The 22,871-nt window shown below is 41.3% G+C and overlaps 1 protein-coding gene across 3 annotated transcripts in view; it reads left to right on the top strand.

The window, feature by feature from the left end:
• LOC146494956 (plexin-A1-like) overlaps positions 1 to 22,871 on the top strand; it is a 306,263-nt gene that overhangs the window by 136,550 nt on the left and 146,842 nt on the right. For all 3 annotated transcript variants that reach the window (XM_085145283.1, XM_085145280.1, XM_085145281.1), the window contains exon 4: positions 8,534 to 8,665. In XM_085145283.1, the coding sequence (XP_085001409.1) occupies positions 8,534 to 8,665 (132 nt within the window). The remainder of the gene's footprint in view (positions 1 to 8,533; positions 8,666 to 22,871) is intronic.

Here is a 22,871-nt window from a genome sequence, read left to right as displayed (position 1 = left end):
ATTGAAAGGCATTTAAAATAATCTTCTCTGAGATTTTTTGGGGAGTTTTCTCCAAAGTTGAAAGCATCAAAAGAGAGAAAAACGTGTGTCCGTTATTTTGAAGCAACAAACGTGCTAGTGTTCAAGGAAGCACGATCAGCCTCCAAACCTTTTTATCCAGCCACAATTTAAAGTTACGCGTAATCATTTGGCCTTTGTTCTAATTTAAAGTGATTTGACAGCACATTAATATTTTTTAAAAAATTAATTAAAAAATTGTGTATTGGACTGAAATCAAGACGCTCGGTGTCTACTGTACGTTCTCTTGACCGCACCTCGGCACTGTTTGTTCTCTTTTAACCAGAGCCAACTAATGTTAGCTGTTAGCAAAACAGCTTCATAGTGGCATGCTGTCACCAACCAGCTGTCTGGCTGTCACTCTTTGTGTGTGTGGCTGTGTGTGCGTGCACGTGTGTGTGTCACCTGGGGCCCGGACTCCTGTTGTGAGAGCAGTGGTGCGACAAAAGAACGATGATTAATTTCACTCCGAGTAACCTGTCTCGCTTATGTGACTCTACCAAGCTGTGTGCACACTCGTGTGTGTGTGTGTGTGTGTGTGTGTGTGTGTGTGTGGGAGAGAGAGCGCGAGAGAGACCTAGACGTAGACTGTTTAGTCAGCAGGTGTGCTGTGATATGTTGAATGCCCTCCAGCCAGGGTCAGACACACACAGACACGCACACACAGACAGACACATACGTATTCCATAACTGAGACAACTGCTGTATGCATCCGTCCCGCCAGCTCGAGTTCATCCCTCATTTTCTTACTTTTATTGTATTTTTTTGACAGTATTTTCTCAAACTCTCACTGACTGCTGGCAGTTCTTTTGCAAAGAGAACCTTGGTGTCAGAGTTATTAGTGTGCTTGTGTGTCTTTCTGTGTGTGTGTGTGTGTGTGTGTGTGTGTGTGTGTGTGTGTGTGTGTGTGTGTGTGTAGGCCAACCTCTCAGCAGATGAGCCCAAAATCAATTTCATTAGGGATCATGAATACAATGAGGAGCTGTTTCACACATACACACACGTTCACTGCTGTAGATTTCATTAAGGAAATGCCTTTTACTCTTCTCTCTGTTCCATGCGCCATCAAAGGGAGACTTAAACATTTAGGACAGTGGGTTACGGCTTGTCCTCGCCGCACCGTTGTGACTTCGGTTTCAGCGAGAAATGCTAACAGTGTTACTGAGCTCTTTTCGCCCCCTCCACCCCCATCTCTGATTCCCTTTCTCCCTTTTCTTCCTCTTCCTTTGCCTTTGTCCAACCATATAATTAGCTAGATGTTTAACAGCTGAGGTTGGACAGGGCACTGCCATGTCTGGACACAAACCGGCGCCTGCACAGACACACAGTTGAGAGAGAGAGAGGTCTGTGTCTGTGGGGGAACCGAAAGGACAAGGGGAAGGCCTGAATCAGAGAAAAGAAGGAGAGGAGAAATCTCAAAAAGCAGCGGGGAAGGAAGCTGAAGGAAGCAGGGTGAGGAGGGAGAGATATGGGAATGAAATGAAGTGAAGAAATGAATGACAGGGTATGGTGAACGAAGAAAGAAGCGAGGCAAGGAAAAATATTAGCAGGAATAAGTAAGTAATGGAGGAGAAAGGAATTGGAAGATGGAGGAAAGGAAGTGACTGGAAGAAAAAAAGAAGAGTAAAGGAAGTTTTAAATAAATGAAAGATGGGTCAGAGAACAGGAAGACAGGAATAATTGATAGCGTGTGATTGTGTTCTCCCAGTCAACCTGACCCAAAGGTGTGACCGGTGTTTGAACCCAGCATGGTATTAATCACTGCAGTACTCCAGCCAAACCTCATTACTCCCCTTTGTTCACTTTTATTACCTTGTCCTCCTCTACACACTCCTGACACACTTGCATGCGCACACACTGAGCGTCCCTCTCTCTGTTGCGCTACACCTCCCACCTTCACCCTGCGCTATCTGTCTCCATCACATCTCAAACCGAAGCCAGTCTGTGGGTGCATCTCCTCTTGTGCTACAAAACGGTAACGTGTAGCAGCTTGCCCAATTTGGGTGATTATAGTTTTGATGGCTATTAAAAAAATATTAACAGGTAGAACAGTTTGTTGATTGATCGAACCTGGTGCTAATCAATCAAATATTTAACCCTCATGGTACGGTGGCCCTGTGAGGCCAAATGCACTGCAATTTAGGAAAACACCAGGAAATAGAAAAACACTGCAAAAGCACAGAACACAATAGAAATGGATGAAAGCACAATGGAAATAAAACAAAATGCTGCAAAAGCTCCGAAAGAAAAACTCACAAAACACAACAGAAGTATTTTTGGAGAGACAATAATTTGATGGAACAGCTGCACAGAAGTGACAGAAGCCAAAGTGTGCAAGGACTGCACTAAGACACGCTTTAAAGAAGCAGAGGATTTATCGCTTTTGTCAGGGAGAATATTTGTATAATACTGTCAATAAATATTTTCTATTAATGCTAACAAATTGCTTCCCCTCCCTGGTTCTGCTGGAGGTTTCTTCCTGCTAAAAGGAAGTTTTTCCTTCCCACCGTCGCCAAGTGCTTGCTCATAGGGGGACATTTGATTGTTATTGTTGTTGCTGTATTATTGCAGGTTACAATATAAAGCACTTTGAGGTTACTGCTCTTGTGATTTGGTGCTATATGTAAATACAATTGAATTGAATTAAATTGGAAATTTATATCACTTCCTTTGTGTTTTGAGTGCTTTTGCTGCCTTTTTCTCTTTGCTGGTGTTTTCTCAAGTTTAATGCATTTGACCTCTCAAAGCTACAGTATGACAGTGTAATCTGTGAAAAGGACCGACGTCACAAGCACGTTAAATAATTGACAAACGGTTCACAGATCAAAATATGCAGGAAAATGTTACCAGCTAGTTGTCTTTATTTCAGCTAATGATATGACATCAGGCTTAATCTGCCTGTAAGAGAGAACAACAAAAAACAAACTCTCAGGATTTTGTGGACTTGCAACCTTTACTGTTTCGGTTCACTCTCGCTGCCCTCACAGTGTTGTCTTACAACTGCAGGCATCTAGTTTCAATGAAAACCTTCTGAAAAAGCAGACCAGAAAACATGAAGCAATTAAACATATTTCCCTTTAGAGCTGATTATAAAATCTAAAACTGAAATGAAAGATTATACTTACATTCATCTGGTCTAAGCAAACTAAATTACAAACACTTTGAATGATAGGAGCCTGTTAACACTCCCGTAGCTATGGGTAGTTGAAGCTTTAGGTGGTGTCGGATGCTGAAAGCTTTAAAGTTCTGCATTCAGTGAAATCGTTTGCTGTATGCTCACTCAGAAGACTGTTGAATATATTTGTTGAACAAACCTCCATTACCATACCTTTGCGAAGCAAAATGTGACACTGACAAATTATTGCGGAGTGGAACATAGTAGTGGTGTTGTGATATCTCCCGCTCTGCAGGCAGAGAGTATTAAAGGCAAGGCACTGAAAATGTGACAGTGCAGCAGCAGGTCTGTTGTCACGCTTTGGCATGACACTGTGCTGGACAACACCAACAAAGACTGTACGGATCCATGACTGCAAGAAGTCCCCTATATTAGTATCATCAATTAGCATAACACCACTAGATACCCACTTCTTGCTGTGAGGGAGCAGTGCTAACGGTATCACCCGTATAACGGATATTTCTACTCTGGCATTTTAACTATTAGCTAAATATTTAAAATGTAAGACTTGAAAACTTTGATTCATTTCCTACGAGACTCTTTGTCTGCCACATCTGGCTATAGGTTGTTACACAAATTGAGACAGAGATCTTCAAGGAGAGGACCTTTGTTAGCAATTGGATTTTTTTTGTCTCCCGCTGAAATTGAAAATTGAGAAAAGTATGACACTGTTATAGGAGACAAAACCTTGTGGATCAGTCACAAAAGCATGAGGCTTTGACATTTTCATACCATGTTTCAAAGAGTCACATTTGTTTTCCTGTAGCAGAAACCAAAAAGGTTGTTCAGCCTGAACCCAAATGAGGCTTAACATTCCCCTTCAGGCTCGTTTGAAGATCATACCAAGGTAAAGATCCTACAATAATACAGAGCAAACCCAACAATCAGAGTGAGCACTTGGTGACAGTGAGAAGGAAAAACTCCCTTTTAACAGGAAGAACCAGGTTCAGTTTTCAAATTTGCACATCTCAGCTCTGTAAATGTTTCATTAGCTCGTGACATCATAAATCCACGTCACACGTTCAGGCCTTGTAAGCTGAGGTGAGCTCAGTAAAACAATCCGCTTTGAAGCCAAAGAAACTCTTTTATCAAACTCTGAACACGCATCATTTTTCACAGTGAAGATGTTGTGAGTGGCAGGTACTTTAACCATAGCAGCAGCTGCTGGAATCTGATCATGAATCACTTTCACTTGTAATGGCCTCAGATGGCACCGACAACTGCCGCTGACATTCACTTGCACGCTCTAAATATTAGTGTGTGTATTTTTTGTCTACCTGAGCAGTGTTTGTGTGCATTTAAGGGTTACAATGTCCTTAATATCGCCATTGGTTTGGTAATGAGTCTAATCCCAGGAGGACAGAGAGAGACACTGAGGTCTGAGAGTGGAACACGAAGGGATGGAAAAGTAGCGGATGTGCCACCAAAGTCAGCACGTGGGCTGCAAACTCATCAGGAAAAGTCACCTTTAACTTCCATTCAGAACCCAAAATAAAGAGACCATCCCTCATCGGAAAGGTCGAAGACATGATGTATGTCTTATTGTGCTGTCCTTAACCGCGACGCGCAACCTGTTCCAGCTTCTTCAATGTACATCACCTGAGAAAAGAGCATTAACTGCATGCTTGGAATATAAATGGACCTCTGAGCAGTGCAGCAATCCCCGCTCCGCACGGCCCTTCAGCTACACTTTGAGTCGCCGCATTGATATGCCACTTTATTCTTTCTTTTTTTAATGCATTAAAACAAATTGATTGGTGGATAATTAGAATGCAAATAGCAGCAATTAATGCGTCGGTGAATGGCACCGCTGAGCAAGATTTTTAAAAATATGCATGATTGTCTCGTTCTAAAGAGGTAAACTAATCAGTAAAAAACCACACAGACACACTTACACAGTCTGTTTTAATGACTCATAAGCTGTCAGTAACATCAAAGCAGTAGGCTTTATGGGTTGCTTTTTTTTATAATCATCCTGGGAGTGGTTGTAAAAGCATATTTAATAAGTGCCTTTGAAAACAGGTAGGAGCTTTTTCTTTTTTTTCTAAGAGGAACGCTGCTTTTATCTTATAGCTGGGGCTCGCTGTTATAATAAGTTCCAGAAAGTGAGAAACTGGACAAAACAGGACCATAAAGGAACTCCAGATGCCCCCGGTGTTGCTTTTATTTATTTATTTAGTTGAGCACAGATGACACTGAAAAGAAAATTTATGCGTATGTAGGTATGCACATGCCATGTTAGAGAAGCTCCTGTAAAATAGCTCGCCACTCTTATCAGTTCTACATGAACCTGTGCAGCAGAGTGATCCATGTAATGTGCAGAGGAAGATTATTGTAGGGTTTTAAGTGCTGCCACTTCATCAGCATGGAGTCTCTGTTTGAACACAGTAACTTCCCGAGTGCAAAGGTCACGGAAGAAGAGCAAAAGAACCTGCGGGCTGGTAGACTCGATGAGAATCTACAGTCACTTGTTTCCGTTTGCGGTCTCCTCTGTGCCAGCTGACCTGAATCCCACTCCAACTGCCCTCTGCCCCGAGCTGTAGGGCAGAGCACGCTCTTTGCTCTTGCCCCCTCCCCGTTCCGCCACGGTTCTTTGCTCATCAGGAATGATCCCGCAGCCTAGGACGAGTAGCAGTTTTAGAATCATCAAATAAGCTTTCTCTCTCTTTTCCTTACCGTGTCTGCGTGCAAATGTGCGAGTGTGCGACTGTGTGCTTTCCTACACCGTTGTTGACACACAGAAAGAGACAGGGAGAGAGAGCGAAAATCATCAGAGCCAGAAAAACAAGCGGACGAAAGGCCACGCTCGCTCGATGTCAATAAAAGTTACGGTTTGTGTGTCTGTTTGTGTTAGTGCGTTATCGTGTGGGTGCGACGCAGGGGTGGTGGGGGCTGCTGAAACAAATGACCTTTGCACAGTAACTAGTGCGATGCACCTCCTTCACACAGAACAACAATAGCACAAGCGGGGAGAAGGCTCTTTAAAAGTCAACAAAAGTTATGCAATTTGCAATTTCTCTGATCAGATCACAACTCTCAGACACAGTCTGCTACACAGGTCGCTTCTTATGCAGATAGCATTCCACTTGCTTCGCCAAAATTAGGCAAGAAAACAGTTTCTCACTGCTGTAGACTTACCTCTTATTTCCCGTTTCAGTCTACTTTTATCCCACTGAGTATCTCCTCAAAGCTGATTTACCAGAGCACTTGACTTTTAACCAAAGCCGCTTCCTCCTCTTAAGCATCAAAAGCACATACAGCGATGACAGCCTGTCTGTTAATGAACCTTCTGTTCAGAGAAAGATTAAGGAAACTCTGGTAGTGATTTGGCAGATAATAACCACAGAGACTGTTGAGACTGAGGAGGAGGAGAAAGAAATCAAAAAAAAAAAGAGAGAAAGACAGAGAGAGCTGGTGGAGCGAGTGGAGAGAAACAGAAAAAGTTTCAGCAGACTATACTTCTGTCAGGTGATCGATGAGCAGATGGAGGCTCGGAAATTAGAAAGAGAAAGATCCAGACATAGAAGGAAAGAGGGAAGCTGAAAAAGATTTACTTGCTGCTGCAGGAGGAGTGACCCTCATAACTCTGTAATTTTGTCAGGAGACTAAACACCGGCAACCAAAGAACCATCATATAGCTGCATGTTGTTGGTACACCCTGAGTACAGTGGCAACATAACAAATATTAGAATTGCAAGTTTGAAATAAAGATACTTCAATTGTAATCTGTCGCTTTTAGTAGCATTTTTTCGCCTGATGGCAACATTTTAAGGAAACCTCTGAAGTGTTTCACTAGATGAAAAGGCTGCGGTTACATGAGGTGGAAGTGAATGCATCATTTTAATTTCCACGTATTGGATGAGAAAATGAATAATAGCGTTGCACGATATAGTCAAATAGTCAGATTGTCAAAACCATCCTGAACATGACGTCTTCTTCAAGGTCATTTGTCTGGGCAGTGTTGCACTACTGTTAGATTGCCCCCAGTCTGAAAACGTATACTTCTTCTTCTTTGACGCTCATTGGAGCTCCTGCATGTGTCAAAACAGCAAACAGCAAATGAATTATAGGACAGGAAGTCGCAGGGAGTTATATCAGGATGGTACGGTAGATGTCTACATTAATGATTTGACCCTGGGGGATAATTTGATGGTGCACAACCCTGTTAATGTTGAGGAGAAAAAACATTGTCCTGGTTGCACTTCTAACCTGATGTGCTTACTTTTGGGTTTGACTTTGTGGACTTTTGAACTGTTGTTAGGTCTCATCGATGGTGATGCTTCTCAACATGAACATTGGGTCAGTTTGAGGCAGGAGTTTATGTTTGGAGTTTGGGGTACTTGGTGGAGTCACACATGTTCCATACATCAACTTAGAAATAGCAGCTGGAAGCTGGAAGCACTCTATAGATGCGCAAAGGCACATCCTTTAACCCCATCAGGTCTAACCTATCATTGCTGAGGCCTACACCAACCCTATATTATGGAGAAAGGCTTAGAAACTTGGATGAACCAAAGATTGCCAAGCGTAGAGTTCAAGTCAAGTCAAGTCATCTTTATTTATATAGCACATTTAAAAGACATCAAGTGTCGGCCAAAGTGCTGAACAGAGGGATAATATAATAAAATAATTAAAATAGAAAGAAAACATTTAAAAAAAAAGAATTGTAAGACATGTAAGAGTATATAGCATTTAATGTACATGCAAATATGCACATACATATACAAAACTGTACACATTACAGTTAACACAGTTAAGGGTTGTCCTCAGTAATGACTCACAGGCTTAATCCTGTGAGGTCAAAGTGATCATTTGTGACAACTCCAATCGTAACCCTAAAGGCACGTAAACATTCGTTCATTGCATTGGAGCTGTCAGCTGATCGCGAGGAGACATTGTTGGCTCCATTTGCCGAGGTGTTCTTCTAATGACCACGGTTTTAAGTCATACGCCAATCAACAGTATTCATCACTGTCACTGGTAGTCTCTTCAGTCGTTCATTGCCAATAGTTATTTCTCCCGTAGTCTCTTAAATTTGCAAAGTATTATTTACTTTCTAAGGTTTCTGGGCGCCACCTCGCCATGAATAGCTTCCGTTGCATCTAATCAGAATGTGCAACTTTGATTGAGATGCTGAACTTTTTTATTTCTACACTTGACTAAAAACTGTGAGCTCTTTGGATTCGTTTTTGTAGCAACAAAGACGAGCATCGCGGCTTCTCTTTTTCACACAGTTGTAAAACGATCATCTATGACTGCATTATAAGCGTGGCTTTACCGTTTTCCTCTGTTCTCTTACAGATACTGGTGAACTCCATTTCCCAGCCTGCCGTGTTGTATGAAAATGTTGTGGTGAGCAACGGGAGCCCGATCCTGCGAGATTTGCTCTTCAGCCCAGATCATCAGTACTTATATGCCCTCACTGATAAACAGGTAGGAGACGTGCGCGCACACACGCACATACACAAACACTCCAGAAGACCACGTCTAAACTAGAGATGAGCACTGTTAGGAGCCTTTTGTTGCCATTGGCACACTGAGGAAATTATGAATCAAAATCAATAGTCATTTTTATATGGAACAATTTTAGGGATGGGTTCAGTGATAAGTGACAGAACAATAATGTACAGCTTCACAGCTGTTTTTATGTACATGTACACTTGCTGGCATACTGAAAGACACACACACACATACACGCACACACAAATAAGTGAAGGCTGGGAAGAGAGAGGAAGAGGAAGAAAATGGAGACACTTGAAGAGCACTATTAAAAGCTGATGAGGAAAAATATATTAAAAATATACACGGGGGGAGTGAGCAATCAAGGTAATTACTCACATATAGTACCACATACTGGGCATGAACACATTTGCAGCTTAAGCAGTGTTCCACACACATGCACAGTTTTAGGTGCTAATTAATGTCATGAATTTTAAAATGCACCATATAGGATGAAGCCGTGCATACCTTCTTTCCACCAGGGATACACATTACACGCAACCCTTGAATGTTTACTTCAGGATATTCCTCACAAAAATCCTTGGTTCTCCATCTAAAAAACACCTGATCAACAACAGAAAATTACAGTTTAGCCATTGCAGCAAGTGAACAGAACTGAAAAGATGATAAGTATTATTATACACAGGCTTGTGACGTTAAATTGGTTAAACTCCGTGGCCTCTCATTTTCCCACACTGACCTCATCTGCACAGCATTATGATATGCACGATCAAATCCTGGCGTGTACGTGTCATTATCTCGAAATGCCTTTATCCACGAGAGTTTGATACAGCAGTCGCCACTCTCCCGCTCATCCCTTCTTTACCTGCACGACTCTTATCTCATAATGGTTAATGACCTTGATGTGATAACCTTCAACGAGACTTCCTCGCTACGTAGATGGTAACCGGCGTGTAAGTGCTGTGTAATTTACCAGCGATTAGACTTAATTGACTTCCACGTGTCTGAATAAGCACGCGGAGGACGTGGAGTGTAACTGATACAAATGGACGTCGTAGTTGTTGATGTGACGGAGGGAATAAGGCGCTCTGATCGTGGATCGGTCCAGGAAGCTGAAATGTACTCTAAAGGGAAAATGCCTAAATGCATATTGAATTACACTGAGTCGGGGACACACGTGCTGATTTTGGAAACTTGCGCTGAATTATGTATGCACACGAAGATAGAGTTGATTCATAATGTAATTTCAGTGCCCAAATTATTTATAGTTATGCTCCAGGTCCAGTTACAACATTAACACAATTAAATGCAGCAGAATGTGTGTGACCGCCTACATTTTTAACACTGCACACAGGAAAAGGACGAATTTCTTTTAAAATCTAAGCAGCTTGTAAAGTAACCATGTATCAACCCCGTGTCTGGGCCCTGTTCTGTTAAGATGGCTCACATGCTTTTTAGTATTTCATTTTTTTCTGAATAGACACAAGTCCTTTAACAATAATTCACTCATTATTCTATATATATTTTTATTAGTGCTGTTCAAGTATAGCACATCTTTAGGCTAACTCTCTGAAAAAGAATAACATGTTAGTGTAGAAAGAAGAGTCAAGAGCATGCTTTTTTGATAGAAAATAAAACAAAACATGCAGCAACATATTCATTATTAATGTCTGCCTCTTACTTTCTCATCCGATTACGTGTGCTTACCATCTGATTATAACGTTTACAGCACTTAGACCTTAGCAGATTGATTGATTGTGATACCGCTATGATAATCCAGTGGCACATTATTATGTTCCAAACGTCGTTTGTTTTTTGCTTGGCTTGATCTGTCTAAGACATTTTGGTACATTTATGGTTTTTAATAACCTCAACCAGAATAATTTTAGATGTTCACTTTCTACCTTGCTCGCTAACTGCTAACAGTTTATACCCGTCTACCTCTTTTTTTTCTGGATGGAAGGGATGCAGACACCTGTCAGAAAATGTATACTGATGACCTTATTGCAGTTAAAAGAATTTGAACTGTTTTTAACCTTCAGCTTGGTGCTTGTTTGGTTTTGGGAACTGAGGGTGCCTTAGAAAATAGCTGATTAAGTCGACTGTTGGAGTTGTTATTCAAAAAAAGACAATGTATTACACTTGTTACTTTCTTTGAATCGAATGCAATATGTTACTTAATTACCCGGAGAAAGTAATTATGTTACACTAATCATTACATTGCGTTCTTGTTACTTTGTAAAATGACCTGAAATGCGTTGTCTAATAATTACCAGTTAACAATTGTAACCTTAAGCTACAGTCCGACACACCAACACAAACGTCATCATCCCAAAGAGGACACATAGAGGATCTTTCTTTTAGTGCTTACATATGAATACAAAGCTGACAACACAAGGAAAAATGGACAAAAAGAATTCAAAGTGATCGACACAAAAACATGAACCAGCAGAGAGAATTCAAGCTTCAACCCTGACTTCTCAGGGTTGGGACACTTGGCTTTAATATCACTCTGGGTTCTTGGCGAGCTTTGTGTTAGCATGCTGTCTGTCCAGACGCTTGCAAAAGCCTAAGTTCTGTTAACAGTATAGTATGTTCTTTTTCTCTTCTGGATTCAGCCTGTACTTTACCATCGTGATCTTGTCCTTTCATGCAATAAAATAAAAATAAATATTTGATTCTTCAAAAGCTGTACAGCATCTGCCTGAAATTATGTGAATGTAGCACGAGGACGCAGGGAGAAAAGAAAACTGTGTTGCTGCTGTATTTCTTTTCTATCTACCCAGCATTCAGATAACTAAAGAGCCTTTGTAACACAAGTACAGTAGGTCAGGTCTCAGCCCAGCTATGTAATTTATGAGGGCAAAATGATATAATAACGTTCACTGGAAACTATAATCCTCAACCCTTTGAAGACTGGATTCAAAATCCCACCAAACGTCACAAAAGTCAAAGTTAAAAAATTGCTCAAGTGTTCCCTTAATTTTTTAGCACTATACATTGCTCTGGGTTACCTTGAGGATTACAAAGAATATTCATCTGTGAAAAGACACTCTAAATGATATCAAATACAACTTTAGGCCTCTGTCCAACAACTCACTGCTTCAGCCAGCAGTGCTTAGCAGCTGCTCAGCAGGATGAAGAAAGTCCATGCTGAGAGCATTTGCAGATTTTCCCTTCTAATTCCTTTCATCTGCAACTGCTATTGCTACCAGAAAGTAATTTTCAATTATTAAAGGTAGTGTTTTATTTTTGATGAGCACTGATATGTCTGCTGCATGTTAGTGCAGTGACAGTAGGAGGTCAGCTGCTAGGAGAGAAGCCTTGTTGAATTTGCAATGCTTCCTCTATGACACGATCCAAGTTGATCCGTTACATTTTACTAATGTAGCCAGTGAAGAAGTGCAGGCATTCACATGGAGGATTCTTTTTGCTGCACTTTAAAGAGGAATTGTTTTGAAACCCGAGGAGCAGATTATTATTACGAATCCAGGGTCGGGTAAAGTAAAAATAATGACTAGTGCCACTCCAATATCAAATATTAAGAGCTAGCAAGCGCAAGCTAGCTTTAGGAGATCTCAAAGGTACATTATGTTTCTATTTTCGTAATTTTGCTCATGAAATCCACACAGAAACACAAAAACAACAAGGTGCAGTTATACAAGAGGTTTCTGGAACATAGTGACTTCCTGGAGAGTTTGTTGAATGACGGTTAACTTCATAGTAAGAACAACAGTCAAGGTATGCTAATTTGGTGCTGGTAGGGAGACACACTTGTTGTTTCCCTCTGTTTAAACCTTAGCTAATTTCCTGTTGATGTTGCATTCAGTTATACTGAGCGCCATCCATATCCATCTGTCAACATTTTGAATGTTGACAGAATTACATGACGCGTTAGCTCATTTTTGCTAGAGACCGATGCCGCAGTGGAATTTTTTTTTTTTTAAATTGCATATTCTCTGCCTGTGTAATTTTGTTCCTATGAAAGTCAGAATCACACTAATTGACAGAGAAGACAAAATGGACTGACCAACCCCTAGGAGAGCAGATAATGGCCTTTCACTTCCAGAGCTTCACCACTGACCAAATTTACAGTCCAGCCAGAGAATGAAGCAGAAAAGGAGGGAGCGAGAGTGGGTGAGAGCTGAGAAGGTGGGAAAATATAATTGGTTTGGAGAATATGCTCTGTTCCTTTGTCTAACTCTTCCTGCTTCGTATTTGCAATATTCTTTTAGGGTTCGCATGTCAGTCTCTCTTAGTCAGAGTGAGTTTGTGTGGTAACTGCTCTCCCACTGGTGGCTTTACAGAGCATAGAGAGTAGAATGAGGATTGCCCCTCACCGCTGCATGTGAACTTGTGTTCCAGACAATAAAGGATCAGAGTGTGTGCATAGCCTTCTTGGCCTGCCGATGACGAGTCTCTTCCTAGCCAGAGGGTGCTTGGACACTAGTTAATGTGTTAAGGTTTAAGGTCGCTCGCCAAGCCTTGGGATGTATAAACTTCTGCATTTTTTTCAAGCCAAGAAAAACTGTATTTTTTTCCGGGGCTCTGAATAGAACTGTTACTCAAAGATTGAGTAACAGGTTAGAATTCAGACTTCTGGCATCTCGAAAGTTACTCAGACACTCCCAGATGGTAGTCCATGTCCAGTAGGATCCCGAGGTAAGGTGGGGAATCACACTGTAATGACTTTATTGTGCCAGACATAAACTGTATTTGTTAATTATTTTAACAAACACCTGTTTCATATATAATATGCAGTATGATTTGGCGCAGATTTTTATGGTGGATGCCCTTCCTGATGCAGCCGTCCTATTTATACGGTTTGGGCCAAAACTAGGGGGAAATCTACACCATAGTTATATCATAACTGCAAGCTCCTCTGAGACCCTATGACAGGGGTGGGCAACTCCAGGGCCGGTGTCCTGCAGGTTATAGATGTGTCCTTGATCCTTGATGAACACAGCTGATTTAAATGGCTAAATTACCTCCTCAACATATCTTAATAGTTCTCCAGAAGCCTGGTAATGAACTGATTATTTGATTCAGATGTGGTGACCCAGGGTAAGATCTAAAACCTGCAGGACACCAGCCCTCACGGCCTGGAGTTGCCCACCCCTGCCCTATAACGAAACCTAACCTACCCAAACGCAACAGCTTGCAGCTATTGCGTTTGGCCTGTTCAGTACTGTCAATTCCTCCTGTGCATTTCCAGCTACTTTTTTCCCTACAGTTTTTGAATTTATCAGTGAGCAAATACCAATAATCATCTCAATATAAGGAATAATAATCATATCATCATCATAAGGATTCCCAAATGTCAGTATATTCCTGGAGGGAGACCGTATGAGACTGTATAAGAAGTAGAAAGACTTCTATCATGGTCGCACTGCCTATATAACACCGGTACATGACCACAAGGTAATTAGCAAATAATCACATAGGCTCTACAAAGATTCACTGCAGAAGTCCAAGTCAGCCTGAGGATGTAAATATGTGTCAGCATTGTTTTACTTTGGCGTTTTCGGCCTCTCGAGGGGAGCAGCACATGCTGAAAACAAATTACTGACATTATCAATGTGTAAAGTCGTTATATGCTGGCAGCCAGTCGCCTTTATATCGAAACATGGTGTGTTTTTGATTTGATGAAAGTTTTTTTCACTTATTTAAACCAAACATGGGAGTGCTTTTGCAATATAGGGTGCGCTTGATCTGCATCAATGAGAGACAACTTTCCGCTACAAGATGATCAGCGATACTCCACCCTACTGGCTCATGTGCATGCACACTCTGTGACAGTCGCATTCAGGAGTGAGGTGTACCTTGGCGTTGTTTGTCCTCTCCTCCTCCTCTCTTCCTCCTCTTCATCCCTTCATTTTTCTCTCCTTGTTGAATAATAGAAATGCCAAGTGATGAGAGCTCAAACATCAAAAAGCCCATTTCCCAGCTTGACAGAGCAATTTACCTTTTCCCATATTCACTCGCACATAATTAAAAGTAGTGGATTGGACTGCAGCGTATAGACCGCATATCTGTATAGCAGCAGTGAGTCACATATAAGAAGGCTCGCGAATGTAGAGTGCAAAAACATAAAACTGATTCACCGCGAGAGGAGAGTTTTCGATTAGCGAGCGATGGATTTATACACGGCTCCTTTTGTGTCTTTGTGAGACACACACTCCTACACACGCACACACACACAGCCTCACGGTGTTCTTTCACTCCATGTATCTTTGTCTGCCTCCAGCTTTGGGTCCGTCTCTGTCTTTTCAGTGATATCGCATCATTTTTGTGCTCATAAAAACAAGCAGCGGCACTAAATCAATTTTTATCATTGCTGTTGTTTCCTCGTTACATGTTCAAATTGTTCTGATCTAATAAAAGCCGCGTGCTAAAGGGAGATTTTTCATACTGTCATCACCCTCTGTCGATGACGTCACCAAGACAGATATTTCTTTTTCCCTGCGTGTCCCTATGGATGACATCACCTAACTGCTTGAAAGTAAGTGACTAAGTGGATTACAGCTCATAATCTATTGATTTCTACTGTACCTTTGCGCCAAAGGACTTACTTATCATATAATTATCCACCCTGATTCTAACGTGCAGCTTCCTTTTCATTAATTCCCGTGATAATGAGCTATTCTTTTATTTTCAGCCGGACAAATACAGCCTGAGGATTTTTGATCTACTTCTAGTATTGATGCAGACAGCACCCAGTCTCTGATCTTTGCTATGTAGTAACATCATGACCAGATTTGCACTATTGAACTCAAAGGGCAAGGTCACGCCATTGCGCTTGTAAAACAGCTTCATTAAGCCGCACGTTAGCAGCGAATGGCCTCGCCCCCTCCTTCCCCTGCGAAGCCTCTCAGACAGTGGCATAACGGTCCAATGATGTACCTCCGTGTATCGATTTTGCTACAGTACAGAAATGTACTGAGCTGTACTGTACTGCACAGTACAGAAACCCTACCCCTGGCACCACATCAGACAAGGTTCATATTCAATTCACTCAGCATTTACTGTACTTGGAGGTCATGCAGAAAAGAGTGCTGTGTGCTTCTTTTATGACACTTTCCCTGGTGTTTTTCCAACTTTGAAGTGGCTAAAAAAGTGTTATTGAAGACATGTACAGGAAAAATAATGAGATGAGGAAATCTACTAGAAATGCCCTTGGCCCTGTCAGCTAATTGGTTGAGTTGAGTTTTGGAGCATGCCTTTGCATTTGTTTGCATGGGCGAATTGAAATTGGTGACAAGGAGGTTTATTTATTTTTTTAATGCTGAATATTATTTAAATGTTGTCTCTGAGTGTGACATCGAAGCCCTTCTGGTGTGCTGGGCTCTCAAGTTCAAGTGTAATGCTTCAACTAAACTATGAATTGCTTCAGGATTTATCCATGAATAAGCTTTTAAAAAACACCCTTTTTAAAAAATATCTTTTTTGACATATAATTGGTTTCACATCACACATATACAGCTGAAAAAAAGACTGTTTCAAACGTTGACAACAGGAGAGGAAGTGCTGCTCGAAGTGTTGATGGCGGTTGCTCCTGTGCTCATTAACAGTCTGCGTGAAGCCCACTGGATATGTTATAGGTTGGACATGTAATGAAACTAAAAAGTAGAAAGTACACGTCACTATCAAAATTAAATCTCCAAACCCTGTTTTATAAATGTGCGAAAGAAGAGAAAATGCATGGAAATACAGTATTTTAAAGAGTTTGAAAGTCAGTATGAAAGTAGTATTTAGTCTTTCTTGTCATTTCATTAAGTAGTCTTCATTAATAGTTCTTCAGGCTTCTTAAAGGTCATTCAAAGCTCTTGTTCTTGGATGTTGGCTGCCTTTTGTTCAGTTCAAGAAGCTTCAACATTGATTCGTTAACGTTAAGTTCTGGCTTCTGGGGAGGCCAATCCATTTCACTCCATTGGCACTATGTTTCGGATCATTGTCATGCAAAAATTAAGCTATTGTTGATCAGATGTTTTCCAGATGATATTGTGTGGTGGATCAAAATGTGAGGGTAGTTTTTTGCAAATCTAGTGGCATCGCTTTTGGCAAGATCCCCAACACCACTTGCTGAAACACAGCCCACATCACGACAGAGCTTCCACCATGTTTTGCAGATGGCCATGGACACTTACTGCTGTACCTCTGTTAAGACCTCCACTCCTCCACTCATTTTCAGTCCAGTTCTTGTGTAATTTAGCATATCTCACTCTTTTCTCCCTGTTTCCCTTCCTTGGGAAAGAATGGATTCTTGACAGCGACCCTTCTACGGAGACCATTTCTGGTAAGACTTTAGCAAACGGTAGATGGATCAACTGAAGGGCCAGATATATCTCTCAGGTCCTTATGTCAGGTCTCCTGTTTCTCAAGGACATGACTTTCAGACATTGTTCATCTGCTGTAGATAGTATTTTAGTCCTGCTGCTTCTTCTTTCAAAATACACCCTACCCGTTTAATCACATTTTATAAGGACATGATGCACACCGTGCTGAGATATGCCAAGGTTTTAGCTATTAGCAAGTTTTTGAAATAAATTTGTTGCTGCAAAAAAAAAGCTATTTTGTGCTTGTCAAACGGTGTTATGTTTGGTAATTGATTCAAATCAAGAAATGGGAACAATTTATGTAATTATGCGACTGGCGGCTAGTAAAAAAAAACAAGTGCTTTAAAATTGGTTCAACACTGGTTCATCCTGTGTGTTAGGGGCCTTTTTTATGTTTGATTGGCCAGAGTTAAATGGTTTAACAAACAAAAAAATGTTACTTTCAAATTTTTCAGGCATGTAGACTGGACTAAAATTAATGAATAAACTGCAAATGTCCATAAAAAAGCTTTGAAAGACCTTCAGAAATCCTATTTCTCAAGAACACTATAGAAATGGCAATAAAGTCAAGCTCCTTGGAAGGAAAATATAAAGATAAGAGGTGTGGCTTAAGACTTTTGAACACTGATGGCAGTACTGATGTCTAAAACCTTTAAAAAATGAATGAGAACTTTTGAAATCTTGAATTTAATTGTATATCTGAAAGACTTGACGGCGTGCATTTACATATTTAAAAAAATTGCACTGGGATCTTTTCAGATGACATATCTTTCTCCTCACCGACACACAAACACGGATGCGCACACATCCTTGCTGTCTGTCAGCGAAGGCAGAGAGAAGACTGATCGGCTGATCAGAATGTGATTTGTGAGACAGTCAAAGAGACAGACAGTGAAACGGAGAGCGATGGAGAAGTCTTAATGTGGTTGGGAGCAACAGCGTGACTTGGGTTTAAAAAAAAAAAGAAACAGACTGCAGCTGATTTGTAAAATCTCAGTGACTGAGAGCGTGAGATAAAGAGACTAGATCATTTTAGTTTCATTGCTCGTGCAGATTTCTGGTGCCATGAATCATATCTGTGGCTAAGAAGACAATATATGTAAAATAATATGTTTGTTTTATAGGTTTATTTATATAGATCTTTTCATCTCTTTCATCTTGCACATGCTAACGCTCTACTGCAAATAGTAAATAATCAACTTAGCTTAGCATAAATACTGGAAACAGGGTGTACAAACAGTAGGGTGTTGAGTTTCTCAACACAGACTCAACCCAGTGTTTCCCTTTATTGCCATCTTGGGAATGTGAGTACTACGTGAACTTATGCAAGGAAGAATGCACTTTTAAAGGGTTGACTCTACAAGAGGTTGTTTTCTTGCTAAGCTCTGTATTGTTCCCCTCTCTCTACCTGTTTCTGCCCAAGTTTGTGTCTCGCAGTGGCTACTTGTGATCTATGGCCTCATTTGGTGTGTTTTTGGTCTGTCCAGCCAAATTCATGACAGATGAGGGCATATCAGAAAGATAGAAAGGCAGAGAACAGGGGGATGGTTATGAGACTTTATTTTTTTTTCTTAAACAAGCACTACTGAAACTGATATTCGGACTGTCCATTATTTTTGTGTTTATAAGTCATCCAGCATCGTTTCGGTGTATCCTTTGCACATAATTTAAAGTGTAATTTACAACAGCGTTTTGAAGTTGTACACTCATACACTGCACCTCAGCATGCTTACATTACCACAGATAGCATATTTGCATGCACTTAGTTGCTGGTAACATGTGTGCATTTGTGCAGTAGTCTTAGAATTGGGCTCATCCATCAGCCTATTGTGTAGCGATAGCGCCTTATATTCCTCGCCATATTATACAGATGGGGCAATTACAGCTAGGCCTATAGCGGCAGCTAGCTTGGGACCAAAAGGGCCCCATATGTGGAATGAAACATCAGTCGCAATTACATTTGTGTGTCTTTCTCATCTATCCTTCCCTGTATTCCTCATTTCCACCCTCCTCCATCTAATCCACCTCCCCCACCCCACAACCGCCACCCTCCTCCTTCCTCTCATCTGCCACTAGGCAAATTAAGAGGCTCTCTATCATGACCCAAATGAGAGAGGCTCATTTGTAGCAGTTATTTATTTGTAATAAACTCTCCCCCCAGTCATCTCCTCTGCTCTGCTCTCTCTCTACCCTCCACTCTGGAAACATGGCAAAAAAGAAAGAGAAAAAGCATCTGAATGCTGCTGGGGATATTCCACCCCCCCCCCTTTCAAACACTGTCCATTATCATTTGAAGACTAAAATGAATGTTTAAAATGGACATTTTCCCTCCGTGATCTCATTCTTTCTGTCTTCCACAACCTCTTCTCCTAATTCCCCTGTCCTCCCCCAGCCTCACCTCCCGCCACTGTCCACAGATGAATGTGTTTCCCCTCGGCAGCAGCAAATAGGCCACGGATGAAAATGCCATATTTAATATAAATAGGTGGTGCTCACTTATGTACTGTCTCGCTCACATACACACACACACACGCCAATTCTCCCCAGCCACCTCAGTAAGACAAAGAGTCTTTGGCTGAGCATCTCCCGTTTCCCATCCCATTATCTGTTTTCTAAAACTCAATAATTGAACTGTTCCAATGGAATACATCATCTGGCCCACTATCACAAAATCCCATTGAATAAACTTCTCTCCCTGGCTATTGTGCTTGAGCATGACATGTTTTTTCTTTCCGTCCTCCCTTTATCAGATAGGCTGTATTACTAGCGTGGTATTTGTCCAGGCGCAAGTAATGACTGCAATTTGCTGCTATTTGATGTCCTGTAAGGGGCCTGGGCCTTGTAATGGTAGCATTATAATAGTTACCAGGCACAGGTTACTATTACCATGTTATGAATCTGCCATAAGCTATTGTGTCCAACTGTACATTAGAGTGACACAGGAGGAGGATATGTACAGACCGCGCAAGAGATGCCAGGATTACTGACATCTAGTTGCGGTATTTGCTGTTTGTATTAAAGCTGTCTTGGGATGTAATGTGCAATTGGCTCATATAAGGAATGGAGTTTCCCATTATACTTTAATCCAGTCCTGCACTTATAAGTTAGACTGCAATTATTTGCAAACCTTCACCAATCTGTCTGAGAGTGGTTGCAGTGAGTTTGAGTCATGCAGCAGTTATTTAGACGGATCTTTTTGCAAAGATCACCGGTCGCCCAGAAGTAAAGGGTGTTGTATGGTGAACCTCTGGGTGACCGGTTGGTTGCTTCAAATACTCGCAGTCAGTCACCAAATGTGAAAAAATTCAGTGCAGTCACCTGGCAACCACAGATTTTTTCTCCAGTTTGCAAGGAGGTTATCGTCCCATTTTTACTGTAGCCATGACAATATTAAAGGATAGACCTGACACTCATGTAGGGTTCATCAAAGCAGATTGAGTTCATTGTTAAGTTGAGACAGACACACTGTTTTCCCCATACTATCTACAACTTGAGCAGCTCCTACCCAAATGCTCTTCTGGTGGCCATCAGAGGCTGCTTTGGGAGGTGAGAATCATGTGAATGGGGAAGATTTTGAGCAGCGGAAGGTGCTGTAAGCAGAGCAACAGAGAGTACGGGAAATTGGGATTTTTTTCTTTAAAGTATGTTGACATTAAAACCAACATATGCAATGTCTGATCAATCAAGCATAAGACATGAAAAGAGCATGATTCAACATTTGAAGTTTAATAAGTTGAAAAACGGTGCGGTGAAGGTGGGGTTTCTTCTTTGAAGCTTTTTCCACTGCTGCGTCTGCAGCTGCCATTAGAATTCATCCTCACCACCTTCCAGCTCACCTGGTGTGCCTCCTGCCTCTGCAGTGTTATTGATGTCGTACCTCGCCTATCTGAGGAAGCAGGAGGTGTGCGTGCACGTTCTCGTGTGTGGATGCATCCTGGGTGGTCAGTGATGTATTTAAGAATTTAACAACTGCCCCAGAAAACTTGTCTCAAACTCTCAATTTAGTCCAGAGAGTAACTTTCTCACTGGCGTGTGCTTGCCTGAGACAGTTTCCTGTCTGCCAGTCTACCTGTCACTGCCAAACAGCATCCAATAAGTTCAGATAAAATACACAGATTCCTATACGCTGCAGATTACGGATTTATAAAAGAAAAAGATTAAACCTGAATGTGCACAGGTGTGATTAAAGCATTTTGCAAGGGTTAATTAGTCAACTTCTTCTACACTTTGGGTATAATCCAGTGTAACTTGTCCTTCCCGATTATCTTGCAAACAGATGGTGAAGGCAGCAGTATACAACATGCATGTTCAATAATAATTGCAGCCATCTGTTGATTCCTGCAAGTTTCACCGTGGCCTGATGTTCAGATACATCTTCAGTTGCGCTTTAAGAGACTGATACATTTGGGCAATGTTGTTTGATGTCCTTGTTGATAGAGAGGTTCCCCAGTTCCTATGCAAGAGATCAGGTTTCATCTTAGTGCAGTCATGCAGAGACACAAATGGCAGCTAGGACAGATTTAGGAGACAAAAGGAGTAATCCTCGATGTTTATTTTAATGGTGTTAAGTACAGTACCACAGTATCGTGCATTTGGTTATTGCTTATTTTTCACTGGAGTGCTGCACAAAGCTGGTTTATGTAGTTTTTGGAGTAAGTGATGTAGCTGCAGAAAAGGCCTTACAGCTTTACGCTAGCTAATTTTGAATGTACACCCATTAGTTTGGGAGAGTTGTAAGGGACTCAATAAGAAAAGAATCGTCAAAATTAACATAGTAAAGACAAAGACAGACAGACTTAATGTGGGTCAAGGTAAAAAAAGGCTGCAACCTACACTAATTCACCATGATTGCTTCTTTGCTTTAAACACACTAAAACTCTGTAGCTCCCATTTAAGTCTAGAGCACTATAGCCAAAAGAAGATTGCTCTCTACTACAGTAATTCATATTTGGTGGAATGAAGCCTGGATTATACTCAGCTGCAGACACGGACAGCTCGAGACCCAATGACCGAGTTGTCATTACCGTTGCACTTCTTTGAAGTCTGCTGCCTGGACGTATGCATAGTTGGTGCATTGTAAAGTGAATTCTCTGCGGATGTGTGCGTGGACCTCGCACTCACTGTCTGATCTTCAAATTTACATCACAAGGACCCAAGAGGACCCTAGCGGACTCAGAAAATATAAAACCGGCTTGTTTATTTTATTCTTGGACTTTCCTGCCTTTCCATAACCAGATAGGAAAGAGCATAATGCAGGAAAGGCCCACCTCACTGCCCTTCTAGAGCAGTGGCAACATGTGTCATACAACCTTGATTGAGTTAGATACAGTATGATAAGGAATGGTGGGGTGGATGTGGTTTGCAAAGTGCTTGCACAGCAACTGTAGGCAGGCGAGTACTTAGTGCACCCTATATGAAACTTGTCAACTGGCAATTTCGAATATTTTTAGCTGAGATAATCCTAGTTGAAGCCAAAAAAATGAAACTCTTGGTCAGGCTAGAGGAATTCTTATGCGATTGCCACATCAGCAGGTTGATTTAGACCCTTTAGCGTCAAATTCCACAACAATCCTTCCAATATTGATCCTTGAATCCACTACCCAACCAAACGACGACTACACTGACGATTGCACAAAGCAATGTGCCTAAACTTGCTATATGTGTCTAGTTATAGCTCGTCATCATTGGCTGAACAGCAGTCTTTATGGGGAGTGTGAATCTGATCTTGATGATCAGATTAGCACCTCTAATCCTGAGGGGCTAAGCTGATTTTTGATGCATACAATCTGCGCAGTGCTCTTAGATCTTTTTGCTTTGAATAAATTGCAACCGAGTTTTATTCT

Source organism: Neolamprologus multifasciatus, chromosome 20 (genome assembly GCF_963576455.1).
Source record: "Neolamprologus multifasciatus chromosome 20, fNeoMul1.2, whole genome shotgun sequence".
NCBI lineage: Eukaryota > Metazoa > Chordata > Actinopteri > Cichliformes > Cichlidae > Neolamprologus > Neolamprologus multifasciatus.
The sequence above is the reverse complement of the archived record's forward strand: the minus strand, read 5'-3'. Positions and strand labels throughout refer to the sequence as shown.